The 13,728-nt window shown below is 30.7% G+C and overlaps 1 protein-coding gene across 2 annotated transcripts; it reads left to right on the top strand.

Moving 5' to 3' along the window:
- Positions 1–3,185: 3,185 nt before the first annotated feature.
- Positions 3,186–7,161, top strand: LOC114179301 (probable inactive receptor kinase At4g23740). 2 transcript variants are annotated; one of them, XM_028065590.1, is made up of 4 exons: positions 3,186–3,450; positions 3,582–3,693; positions 4,108–5,435; positions 6,142–7,161. In XM_028065590.1, exons 3-4 carry the CDS (start codon positions 4,202–4,204, stop codon positions 6,801–6,803), a joined length of 1,896 nt encoding a protein of 631 aa, XP_027921391.1. In that variant the 5' UTR covers positions 3,186–3,450; positions 3,582–3,693; positions 4,108–4,201; the 3' UTR covers positions 6,804–7,161. The 2 variants fall into 2 exon arrangements, with proteins under 2 accessions (XP_027921391.1, XP_027921392.1); XM_028065591.1 differs by having other exon boundaries at positions 3,186–3,486.
- Positions 7,162–13,728: the final 6,567 nt, after the last annotated feature.

Raw genomic sequence — 13,728 nt, 5'->3', positions numbered from 1 at the left:
CATAGACGTTGTCGCGCATATGTGTATGCATTTTTAAATATACGTGATATTATAATGATATTATAGTAGTAAATGATGATAATGTAATGTTATTAAGTTAATATATAAAATAAAATTGTATTTATTAAAAATAAAGTGAAATATATAAGAAAAGATAAGAAAATAATTGTTGATAAATAGAAAAAAAGAAAAGAGTAAAAATAGATAATTTTATAAAAAAATTTGTAAAAGTAACAGTCAACTTTTATAAATTTAATAAAAATTATATTTTAAAGAATAAATTTGATATTTTAAAATGTAAACACAAAAGAGAAAACCTCTTTATATATCGTTATAAATGTTTTTCTTTTATAAATTCAACCACAATCTATCATTGTTATATGAATAGTTTCTCGGAGAGTTGCAAATTAAGACTGAGAGTGGCCCAGTGGGTCATCTTTTAAAACACATGATTAACTATAATTGATAAATTAATTCCCAAATATATAACAACATACTCCTTTAAAAATATCACCATTATGATCAAAGCTTGGAAAGAATTTGTATAAGATGCATTATTGATGATGAGATAGTACATTGTGTAGAATACTATAATGTTTTAAGATTGATAATAAAAAAGATGAATACAGTAGAAGAATACAGTAGAAATAATAGATATGGATAAGATATGCTCATATGTTTTTTTCAGAAATAAATAAATTACAAAAAAGCATTAAACAGAAACAAAATTGTTTATGCAATTGTAGAAAATGATTACTGGATTTTTGGGGCAGTTGTAAAAGTCGTTTTTCGCGTTGGACCATTGACAACATCAACTGTTTGTCGTTATTGTAAAAGGATCAATGATCATTCCACCACTCACCAGCCACTTAAACCTGCTACTCATTGCACCCACCTTCCCCTTATTCTTCTCCTAAGATAATGTAAATTAATTAGTATATCTAGTTTAAGGTCTTTTATGGAGTAATTCTATGATTATACACTAGAGTTTCTAATGATAACCTAATTAATGGGTTATTTTATTACATTTTTATAACATAAAATTATCACACATGCAAGTTTATTCTCCAAAGTAAAATGCAAATAATGAATTGGTCCTACTTCAAGGTCTTTATATCGTTTTGTATGATTATACAATCGATTTGCTAATAGACATCTAATGATTAATATTGTACACTCGAATTGTTAGTAGTTACAGTAATTGGGTTTATTTTTCATGTGTAATGTAAAGATTTGTGTGTATATTATTAATTAATTAGAAAAAAACTTATATACTATTTGTAAAACATGTAGTATATATAAAAACTAACAAACATACCACATGATATTTTATACGATCGTATACAACTTTTTTTTTTCGCTTCATTTAACATTATAATTTATTTTGAATAGGTAATTTAAACTTAGTAAATTTTGTTTTTGTTATGAAGTATTTCAATTACGACTAAATTTAAAAAATTATTTGAATACTAAGTAATTGTTGAAAGTTAGCAAAATATCAATATTAAAATTATTTTTAATCTACTGCAGTTTGTTGGTTTGACTCACTTGAAGATATTTTGTTCTTTTAATTTATTTTATATATTTATTACAATACAATCAAAGTAGTTTGATTATATTAATTTTCTTATAACAACTTATTTTATCAAATATTATTATAAATATACTAGTCAAAAATTAAAATATCACTTAAACAAACAAATTAAATAAACCTCTACACTATTCAAATGTTATTAAACAATATTTTACTATTTAAAAAGATTAAATATAAGATTATATAATTGAAAGCAATAAATAGTTATAACAAAACACTTATGAAAAAAATGGTGAAATTTTTTAAAGGATGTTGTTAAATGAAAAAGTATTTAAATCTAATAAAACAGTTAAATAAAATGGTAAAATAATAGTTTAATTAAAAAAATGGTTATTTATTAAGAAGTAAAATTGAAAATAAAAATGTGGACACCAAAATAGGTTGACTACAAATACTTAAGTAAAATTTATTTTATATATATTTACAATAAAATCAAAATGGTTTGACTACATTATTTTTCTTATACCAATCTATTTTATCAAATATTATTATAATATACTAGTTGAAAATTAAAGTATCAATTTAAATAATTTAAATAAACAAATAAAATAAACTTTTATACCATTCAAATATTATTAAATAATATTTTAATATTTAAAAAATCAAAAAATCAAATTATATAATTAAAAGTATTAAATAATTATAAAAAAACTTATGAAAAAATTGGTGAATTTTTTTCAAAGATTGTTGTTAGATGAAAAACATGGTTAAATATAATAGAACAGGTACTTAAAAGATAAAATGGTAAAATAATTTTTTATTTTTAAATAAAAATTATTTATTAAAAGATAAAATTGAAAATAAAAGTATAAACACCTAAATAAAAAAATGCTTTTATACATAAGTTTAGATATAATAAAGTATTTAGTCATAGTTTAAAAGAAAAAAATGTTTATATATATAATTAAAACTATTAAATAGCTAAAGTCGCACTCTCAGAATTAATGATTTGACCAGCCATTTTGCAATCACAAAATAGGAATAGAAGTTTTCAAATTAAAAAAAAAAAATTAAGATGATATTTAACATGTTTTATTATAGTTATATAATTCACATGTTTGTAAAATTGTAAAATTAATACTAAGTTTTAGTTGTATTTTAAACAATAAATCACTGTAGACTAAAATAAAAGAAGTCAAACAGATTATGAACTGATTTTTGAAAATATAGACTTAATTTATTAATAAAATTCTTAGTATTATATTACATCAATAAATTATTAATTAATATTTATAATATTTAAGATCCATTGACTAGACTAATGGTATAAGGACACATTAATTCTACTAAAATAAAATAGACAATCAAATGTGAAAAATGGTTAAGAAAAAGAGCTTAACGAATGGCTTAAACTTTCAGACCCTATCACTCTGAAAAGAAAATTTTGTTACATTTTACTCAATTTTCCCTACGTTAAGATATGAACTCCAAAGTTAATTCTCTAATTAACTAAGAATCTAATAATAATCTTAAACAATTGGGACAAAAAAACCGAAGGAAATAAGAAGGGACCCACATGTCAATCTCTAATTCGTCCACGTCAGTGATCCCTATAAACCCATCTCCCCATCAACATAGGAACAGCGGTTTTCCGTTCCAACGTTAATCCTTATTCTCTCCAATCTCTCTCCGCATTCACTCTCCACTTCTTACTTAGTGCCATCGCCATTAAGCTTCGTGCGTCTCTCTGTTACTGTTTCAGACGTTCCATTTTTCCTCCCCACAGTTACACTCACCGCACCAAATAGAGCCGTTGCTGAATGCTCCTTAAAATCTACCGGTTCTCCTCCACGCACATTCTTCTACCCTTCACAAAATCGCATTTTGCTTACCCCCTCTTCGTTTTGCATTGAAAGGTGCAACTTTTAGCTTGCTAATAATCTCAGAGCACCGTGAGCATTGTTTGTTTTTTTCTTTTTTCTTTCTCAACTCTTGTGCACGTTCTCTGTGTTATTTAATTATCTTATTTGAGTTTCTAATAGCGCAGGTTCGGAAGGTTAAACTTAAAAGGGTGTTTTGTTTTGTTTTGTTTCTTTTGCGGGACAAAGAAGACATTCTTTTATCAGATCTGCAGAGAAGATAGAGTGGCTTAGAGCCAAGTGAGTTTTAATTCACCTTCCTTTATCTTCCAATAAAATTTGAATTTTCTCTGTTCGTTAGCCATCTCCTCTGAAAAGTTGCTACGGAATAAAGAGCAAAAAGATGCACTACACCTGCTAGAAGTTGAACACATATTATTACTTTTCTTTTCCTTTTTTTTAAACAGATTAAATAAATTATGTTTCCTTTTGTTAAGTTAAAAACACAACCTGCAAGCTCATTCTTTTATGCACAAGTTTCTCAGTGTCCGCTTCTACTTTCTTAGACAATCTTCTAGGAATCTGATTTCCTTTTCCAGTTTCCACACTTTTTTTTAATTTTCATTCTCTTTTTCGGGTTTCCCCTTTGTCTTAAGGGGGAAATGGTGCTTTTTTTTTTGTTTAAACTAACAAACCTGTGGTGATTCATTTCAGTCTATGGAGAAATAGTGTTGCATTGCTGTGTAAATAAGGTAGCAGGAGAAACTTCTCGTTCCTACTGCTGTCAGGAGTGGAAGGAAATTTTGAAATGAACTTTCTACCCATTTTCTGTTCCATTTCCCTTTTGTGTTTGGTTCTGTGGCAAGCAAATGGTGAGCCTGTTGAAGATAAGGAAGCGTTGCTTGAGTTTGTGAACAAGTTCCCTCCTTCCAGGCCTCTGAATTGGAATGAGAGTTCCCCCATGTGTGCTTCTTGGACTGGTGTGACTTGTAATGAAGACAAGTCCAGAGTAATTGCAATTAGGTTGCCAGGGGTTGGATTTCATGGCACTATTCCACCTGACACTATTAGCCGCCTCACAGCACTGCAAACTTTGAGCCTCAGATCCAATGTGATATCTGGGCATTTCCCTTCTGATTTCTCCAATCTAAAGAACTTGTCTTTCCTCTACCTCCAGTTCAACAATTTGTCTGGGCCTTTGCCTGATTTCTCGGCCTGGAAGAACCTCACTGTCGTCAATTTCTCCAACAACCATTTCAATGGCAGCATTCCTGTTTCCCTCAACATCTTGCCTCAGCTTTCTGGTTTGAACCTTGCAAACAACTCTCTTTCTGGGGAAATTCCTGACCTCAACTTGTCAAGATTGCAGGGGCTGAATCTCTCCAACAACAATTTGCACGGAGCTGTGCCCAAATCTCTGTTGAGGTTTCCCGAGTCTGCATTCTCTGGGAATAACATTTCCTTTGGAACTTTTCCCCCAGTTTCTCCGGCACCTCAACCCGCTTCTGAGCCGGCTTTGAAGGCTAGGAGGCGTAGAAGGCTCAGTGAGGCGGCGCTGTTGGGAGTGGTTGTTGCTGCTGGTGTTTTAGGCCTGGCGGCTTTTGTTTCTTTGACTTTTGTGTGCTGCTCTAGAAGAGGTGATGAAGATGAAGAAACCTTCAGTGGGAAGTTGCACAAGGGAGAAATGTCTCCTGAGAAAGCTGTCTCAAGGAACCAGGATGCAAATAATAAGCTGGTTTTCTTTGAGGGATGTAATTATGCCTTTGATTTGGAGGATTTGTTGAGGGCTTCCGCTGAGGTTCTGGGAAAGGGAACGTTTGGAACTGCCTACAAGGCAATACTAGAAGACGCTACCACGGTTGTTGTGAAGAGATTAAAGGAGGTAGCTGTTGGGAAGAAGGATTTTGAGCAGCATATGGAGATTGTAGGAAGTCTTAAGCATGAGAATGTTGTTGAGCTCAAGGCATATTATTATTCCAAAGATGAGAAACTCATGGTATATGATTATCACAGTCAGGGGAGCATAGCTTCCATTTTGCATGGTACGTACTACTGTTTCTGCAGTTTACTTATGTTCTAATTTTCAATAATGCACTTAAATCAAATGTAAGTAGAGATATGTATAGTCAAATTCACCAATTTAGATGAGCAAAATTCGTCTTAAAAATGGATGTTTTGACTATTGAAATTGCTTCTGTACATGTTCACATTTCTGGCTTAGTTGTAGTCACTGACAAGCATGTCTAAATATGAAGTCTTCTTACACTTTCGAAAAACTTCATTGGCCTTCCTCCAATGAATTTGACTAATCCAAATTGAAGACTGTTGTAAAGTGAGAAAGTAAAGCATTTCCATGGTTTTAAATTAAAGTATTTGGTAGAAACGAGTCTCTTGATTATTCAAATTATCAAATTGCTTCAGTTACTTGTTCATTTCTATGACTTAGTTATTGTCACTGACAAGCATGCCTGTGTGTGTAAAGTCCAAGACCGTATTCTACTTCTTATGACTAATTTAAAATAAAGATTGTAAAGTGAGAAAGTAGGGTATTTTCATTGTTTTAAATTAAAGTACATTGAAAAGTTAACTCATTTGAAATTATCAGTGAATACAACTTTACATCCTTTTACGTCTTCTGTCAATAAGCACACATAATTTTACTTTAAAGGAATTAGCTTCTCTTTCTCCACATTAAACTTTGAGCATATACTTCCATGTAAAATCAATTATTCTTTCTGTAAATTTCAGCCAAGAGAGGAGAGGAGAGGGTGGCTTTAGATTGGGATACAAGGTTGAAAATAGCCTTAGGTGCTGCAAGAGGCATTGCTCGTATCCATGTTGAGAACGGTGGGAAGCTGGTACACGGCAACATCAAATCCTCAAACATCTTTCTTAACACCAAACATTATGGATGTGTGTCTGACCTTGGTCTGGCAACCATATCAAGCTCACTGGCCTTACCAATATCACGAGCCGCCGGTTACCGGGCACCGGAAGTGACAGACACGAGAAAAGCAGCACAGCCCTCAGATGTTTACAGTTTTGGTGTGGTGGTGCTAGAGCTTCTGACTGGGAAATCCCCTATCCACACTACTGGTGGTGATGAGATTATCCACCTTGTGAGGTGGGTTCATTCAGTTGTGCGTGAGGAATGGACCGCTGAAGTGTTTGACCTGGAGCTGATGAGATATCCAAACATAGAAGAAGAGATGGTGGAAATGTTGCAGATAGCCATGTCGTGTGTGGTGAGGATGCCTGATCAAAGGCCTAAGATGTCTGAAGTTGTGAAGATGATAGAGAATGTGAGGCAGATTGATGCAGACCAAGCTGAACAACTTAAATTGTCTCAACGTGACAGTGGTAACTCTCCTTCCACTACTACCTCGTACTTCCCCAGAGGAAGTGAATGAAAGAAAGGTGTCACCTTTTCACCTTTGTTTGATTTCAGTGTATCTTGTCCATTTTTAGAGCTTGGTTATTATTTTTTTCTGATATTTGAGTTGCCTGAGTTGGTTAATTATTAACTGATTTGACCCTGGTAGAAGGAAGTACCATGCCCTGGTATAGCAAAGAAGTGGTCATAATGTGAAGCATTCCTTTTGTGTGTGTGAACTGAGACAGTCTTTACTAAGAAGGTGTACCTGTGTCCCTGTCCCTGTAACTGTTGTTTTTCCCTTGCAAGAGGTCTCTAACAACTATTACCTCTGTTCTTTTATTACATAGGAATTTTTTCAGATATTTACTTCATCATTTTCATAAGATTCTCTCAACTGTATTGAATTATTTTTCTTTTTCTGATCAATCCAAGCCTAATATCAGAAAAACTAAAACACTATAATGGCGTTGACAATACATAAGATTAGTAGAGGAATTTAAATTTTGAAAAAAATACCGTATTTAAGAATTTTAAATGTTAAAAGATATATATTATAAATCATAAATAAATATTATAAATTTTATGTAAATTGATAAAATAGTGATTTGGATTACACTTCGGCTTCTTATATTAAGGATAGTTTTTTAATTTATGTCTTATTCCTGAATCACGTTGCATATTTTTTGGGCCCGCCTTTGTCATTATTGGGCTTCCCATCAGTCGAGACAGAGAAAACAAAATAAAAACTCTTAGAAAGATTTGTAACGTGCTTTTACTTCCCGCATCCTATTAATTTCTTTGCGCATTTCCTCAAATATTTAAAATGACCATTTTACATTCTGTAAAAGTAATTTCCAGAATATATATTTTAGAAATTTTCCAAAATTTTTAGAATAAAAATTTCCAGAATGAGGCTTTTGGAAGATAATTTCTGGAATTTTTTTTTTCCAAAACATGATTTTCGAAACAAAACAAAAGTTTTGTTAAAAGCAAAATTAACTCCAAATTCCAATCACCTTAAAAGCTGACATGAATTAATTTCCTGATTCTAGAAAAGATCTCTCTTATCTAACTAAAAATTGTCACTTTAAACTTCGAAGTCATCATTAAATAAATCTAAAACAAGTATGTGAATGTTGTTGAATCAAACATGCATTCAAATTGAGTGCATAATTTTAGAACGTTGCATAAAAAGTTTGAAAGTTTGTACTGTGAAGTAGAGTAAATTCCTTCCCAACTTCTTTTGTTGGAATAATTCTCATTAAAAAGAGAGGAAGATAAAGATGGTATTAATTACTGGTGCAGCTAACTTTGGATAAGCAGATCCAGTGAGCTAGATCACATTTTCAATTTTCCATTTATTACTCTGGTCAAAAGTATATCTAACATGAAGCTCCATGTTAAATTTTTTTTCCTAACTTACTGAACACTCATTGGGAAGCTATTTAAATGTTTCCACCAACTTATATAAATTAGCCTATAAGAGATGTTTCTGCCATCTTTTTGCATGCTAGATTTTTGGAGTGGATAAAAGAGGAAAGGGTAGTTATATTCTAAGGCCATTAGCAACTGTTAGCTACACTCTAATGCTTGCTTATTGAATGTTTGATGCATACTCTAATAAATGAGATTATGCATTATTGGCAATAACCATATGCATAGACTACTTCATAGTAAATGTGCAATTCAAGACCAGAATTCGACAGTCCCATCAAAAGCTTGTTACCATTACATTAATTTTACATTATACATTGTACTTGTGGATAAATATTAAATTTTACTGTATAAAACACTGTTGATCGGAAAGATTTAATACTAACGAGACATGAGTTCAACTTAGATATAATGAATTGATACTATTATCAACTCAAAATTTTAAGAGGATGAGTTTATGAGTTTTCATTCTTATATGGTGTTCAAATTTTTCATTTTTACTTAATGTGAGACTTAAACTCACACTTGAATTCTTAACTGATATATCGTATCACTCATTATTACACCACTATTTGATGACCTATCAATATTTTAAGTGATAGTCGGTTTATGGAAGTTTGAGGTAAACTTAAATTCAATTCTTAATACTTACGAAAATAGGCAAAAACACGAAGCTAAATTTGGGTGGTCCTGTGAAAGCTTACAATAATGAAGGGAAAATAAAGAATCTTTCTGCAAGACTAAGTGAAGGAGTAACATTTGAATTTTATTACAGAACGAAAATATGTTTCATCCTTAATGGTGTGCAGAGTCAAGTAGTTGGGATTATGAGACATATGTTAGAAATTGATGTGGTTGAAAGGTTGGTGTATATGTAGCCAGATGACAGACGGTGCAGCTTGCTGCGTGCACATGGTCTGGTTCAAATTAATGGAGACCTCATGGTATTCTGTTCCAGTGAATCTTTCTGCTACATACGCCTGTACCAAGTTTTCTTGGCCCTTAATGTGTTCTTGTAGGACATGTATAAACCTCCAAATTTATGGGTAGATAAACTTCTTTTTTGGTAGATAAAGTTCTGCTAACATATTTAGGAAGATGAAGTAATAAATGAACGTAGATTAAATTTCTTTAGGGTGTGTTTGAATAAGATAATTTTAAAAAAATAATTTATTTATTTTAGAAATTTGTAATTTTTTTGAAATAAATTGAATTATTTGGATGAGAAAATCATAAGAAAATTAACATTTGTAAACAAATAATTCAAATAATTAAAAAAAATAGAATTTTAAATTCAGCCAAAAACAAAGAAAATTAAAATCTTAAAATTAATCAATCTCTGTCATTTTGATCCATGACATATGGGATAATTTTAACTCACTCCTAAGAAAACTCTATTTTATTGGTCCACCGAGCTCATTCGGGTTAACCTTTGGTCCTAATCGGACCTTCGATCTCATTCAACTTGATTTGACATTTGGCTTTGGCACTCTTGGTTCGACTTCTGGTCAGGTCTACTTGATTGATTTTTGATCTAATCAACTCGAGTTAACCTTTGGGTCAAGCTGAGTCAAGTTGACCTTGCACGGTCTGACTCAGGTTAACCTTCACCTGAGTCGACTTACGTCAACCTACAATCTGAGATGACTAGCTTCAACCTTCGACTATAGTCAACTCATGTCAACTTTACTTGATTCTTTTGCAGAGTCGACTTGGGTCAACCTTCAACCGAGTTGACTCAACTTGACCTTCAATTGGATTGACTCTGTGGACACGCAACTTTCGACCCTTCCACCCGACCAGCTTGCATCGACATTTAGTGTAGACCAATTTAGCACCACCTTTGGCTCAAATTGATTTGATTCAATTATTGACCAAGATCAAATCAGTTTAACAATCGAAAATCGACACGCTTAACCTTTGGTTGAGCTACTCCGTTCAGGTTTCAAATTAGTTTGATTCAGTTTGACCTTCGACCTAAACCGACTCGACTTAACCTTTGTCTCGGATAGACTCAACTCGATCTTTGACCTTGACCTTTGACTCAATATTTTAATTACTTTATTAAAGTAAAATATTTAAAAAATAAAAATTATTTGACTACAAGTAGTTTAAATATCATGTATTCTAATTTCTTAAAAGTGTTGAAATCTCTGGTCCAAACAAAAGATTAAAAAGGTTAACTGATATTCAAAATTAATTGATCAATAAAATAGAATAAAATGTTTTCTAAATATTAAAATATAATTAATTGATCATAAATAATAGAAACAATATATTATTATTGAGTATATCAATCATACACAATATACCATTCTTATGAATATTTTTAGGATCATGTTATTTTGGCATTAAAAAAAATTGTACTAACTAGACATTCATTATTTTACTTTCAATTTTTTTTAAGTATAAAACTTCATTTCTTAATGACTATTCTACTTTTGAGAGTGAATAGGTTGTGAAATAACTCTTTGGCAGTCAAAAAAATCATTTCCCATAGTTTTGTTGAATTTAAACACTTTTAGTTTTATTTTGTGAATATTTGCATTATTTTAAAGGTGATATATGACCATGAACAATAAGTCAGATTGTTAACTTATTTTAAAAAGTTTGTTAAGTATTTAATTTCTGAATCTTTCATGCCGTAATCTATAATACTAAAAATAGCATATCTTATGACCATTAATTTGCGGAAGAAAAAGCAACATCATGATTTATATTTTAACAAGTATATATCTTATGACTATTTCGCTATTATTGTACAAATAGTAGTACAAACAGAGAGTGATACATAGAAGAGTATGTGTTTAATAAATAAAACTGTAAATGATACTTTTTGGATACCAAGGTTATACTTAATTGAAAAAGAAATTAAAGTGAAAGACAATTTTTTAATATATAAATAGTTTTCTTCTTTGTGCAAGTAAATATTCACAAATGGCTTTCTCTGTATATAAAAAAAATAATATTAATAAATAAAAGGTAATTGTGTATTAATGCACTTTTTATTATCATATATGTAAGTAATATTTATCCAACCATCAATGCCTTACTATTCAGATATTGATTATCAGTCTCTTAATTAATCATGTGTGAACTAAACTAACTAAAAATAAAATGTACACCACTTTTGTCATGATATTAATTACAGTAAACTTAACTATATACAGTAAGCTTAATTATAAACTTTTATCATGATAGGGAGATTGAATTATTTTTTGTTTATTTTTGTCTGTTGGAAGTCTCACATCGATTAAAGATAAGACAATTTTATAGTATATAAATGAGGTGCAAACCTCATTTTACAAGTTGGTTTTGTGAGGTTGAGTTAGGCTTAAAGTTCACTTCTAACATGATCTAAATCTTCATTTTTTTTTTGTTAAAATGAGATATAAATATAATTTCTTAAAGGGCTGAATGTTGTGTAGAGAAAGGTCACCCTATAATTTTTAACTTTTTGTAAAGTTTTTTTTTAAGTAATAATGTTATAATTTTGAAAACTTAACTCTAAAAATATTATTGCTAAACTATTATAAGTGATAACGATATTTTGAGTAACATTTTGGACATACTTTTTTAAATTTTAATTTTTTAAATTATAATGGAGATCATAAAACAGTATTTTTTTTACATGCATATATAATCCACCCATCTTTTAAAACAAAAAAAATTGTATAAATATAAATATATAAATATAACATACTCATATATGTTAGTCTTCCAACAATAAGTATATACGTTACTTTTTTTTCATATTTCTAAAAACAAAAATATTGGAAAAAATATGTTTATATTGGATAAAATATTGCATGCTAATATTAATTCATATTTAATATGCTCACAAACACAGTTAACTAATGGACTTTGTGATATGTGAAAAAGAATTTACCCTACTTGGACAAACCATTCAAGTTGCTATGTTATGAAATTATTTTCTTATTGACTATTACTTCTTGATTAATGGACTTTGATTATATCATAAATAAAAACATTTGAATTACATTGGGAACTGAGAATGCAACTTGCAAACTGTTCTGACGCAGATGAATAATGAAATGGTTGAGGATAACGAATTAGTGATAAATTAAGGAGAACAGTAAATTATTCAGGTTGTTTGTTTTGTAATACTTGTTCATAGCATTCTGTTGTCAAATTTTCAATCATTCCCACATAATTTGCATTCTCTCTTTCGCTTAAGTGTTGACTGCAGTCAAATTGCTTTCTTTCTGAAACCGCACCTCATTACCCAACGGTTGTATAAAATTATAAAATATTCTATTTTATTCTTATATGTAAATAACAGTAATACAGATAAGATAAAAGTAAGTAATATATATAAAATTTGAAAGTGGGAAATACATAAAAGTATTTAATAAAGCAGGAGATAAAAAAATAAAGATGATATAATAATTTAATAATAAGAAGAGAGTGAAAAGAAAGGTGGTGATTTGGTGACTGGGCCCATTTGACTTTTATGAATATGATAGTGTAGTGTTTATGTGTGTTTGAAAGAAGGTTCTGTTTGTTTTGTGGCTCAAGGCATGCATACGAGTAAGGAACTAATTTTTCATTTTCCCCATGCATCTAACTAAACAAATATTTGCAATGAATTAATAATGATGATGACCCAGAACTTCCTCAGCGTGCTTCTTTTGGTATCTGGTATTTCAGGGTGAAAAAAAGAAAGGCAAAAACAGCTCTGAATTGATTCTGCTACTGCTGCTGAATCACGTCCCAAAATGACTTATGCAGAACCTAACATAAAAGGGCCATTCAAACGAAATTGAAAAATTGAATTAACCGTTAGAGAAGAGGTAAGAAGGGTATTAAAATTTGAGTTTGGGATAAGAAGGACGAAGACCAGACCTCTTTTCAGTCAAAGAATGGCTGACCTGAGCCAAAGTGTCTCACCTCACGTGATCGGTGTGCCTTCTGTCCTCCCACGTGTCCTTTTATTATTTGCCTTTATTCTGTCACATTTTCTATGTATCTATACATCACCTCACCAGAGGTTAAGCCAAAAAACATTAAAGTAAGTAAATCGCATTCATTGATACAATTAAAATAAATGTCATTTAAACCCAGAATAAGTGTAACTCATAGGTCTGTTGGAACCTATGCAAAATAGGTTTCAGGTAACAAAAGAAACAGTACTTTTTCTTAGATTTTCTTTGCCCAAATATCCTTCTTCCATTTCATCTCTTTTAACTTTTCATACCTCATCTTGTTATTTTGCAGCAGTTTTATTAATTATTCTCTTTTGCTGTAATATAAACTGTTAAAATTGAAGATCTTTAGCGTAAAAATGTACACTTTTTCTTGGTCCCAGAGGGTACATGTGGAGGGTGCTGGGTTCTAAGCTTACAACATTTCTTCTTACATCTCTTTTGCTGGAGCAGTGATGCACGCTGTTATTCTCTCCTTTTAAACGTAACTTTCGTTGAACCTTCTCGTTCTTTAATAACTTTAGAAACACTATTTAACCCATATTGACGCTCAGTTTCTGATTTCTCTCCCTTTTAAGC

The sequence above is a fragment of the Vigna unguiculata genome, chromosome 3 (genome assembly GCF_004118075.2).
Source record: "Vigna unguiculata cultivar IT97K-499-35 chromosome 3, ASM411807v1, whole genome shotgun sequence".
Lineage (NCBI taxonomy): Eukaryota > Viridiplantae > Streptophyta > Magnoliopsida > Fabales > Fabaceae > Vigna > Vigna unguiculata.
The sequence above is the reverse complement of the archived record's forward strand: the minus strand, read 5'-3'. Positions and strand labels throughout refer to the sequence as shown.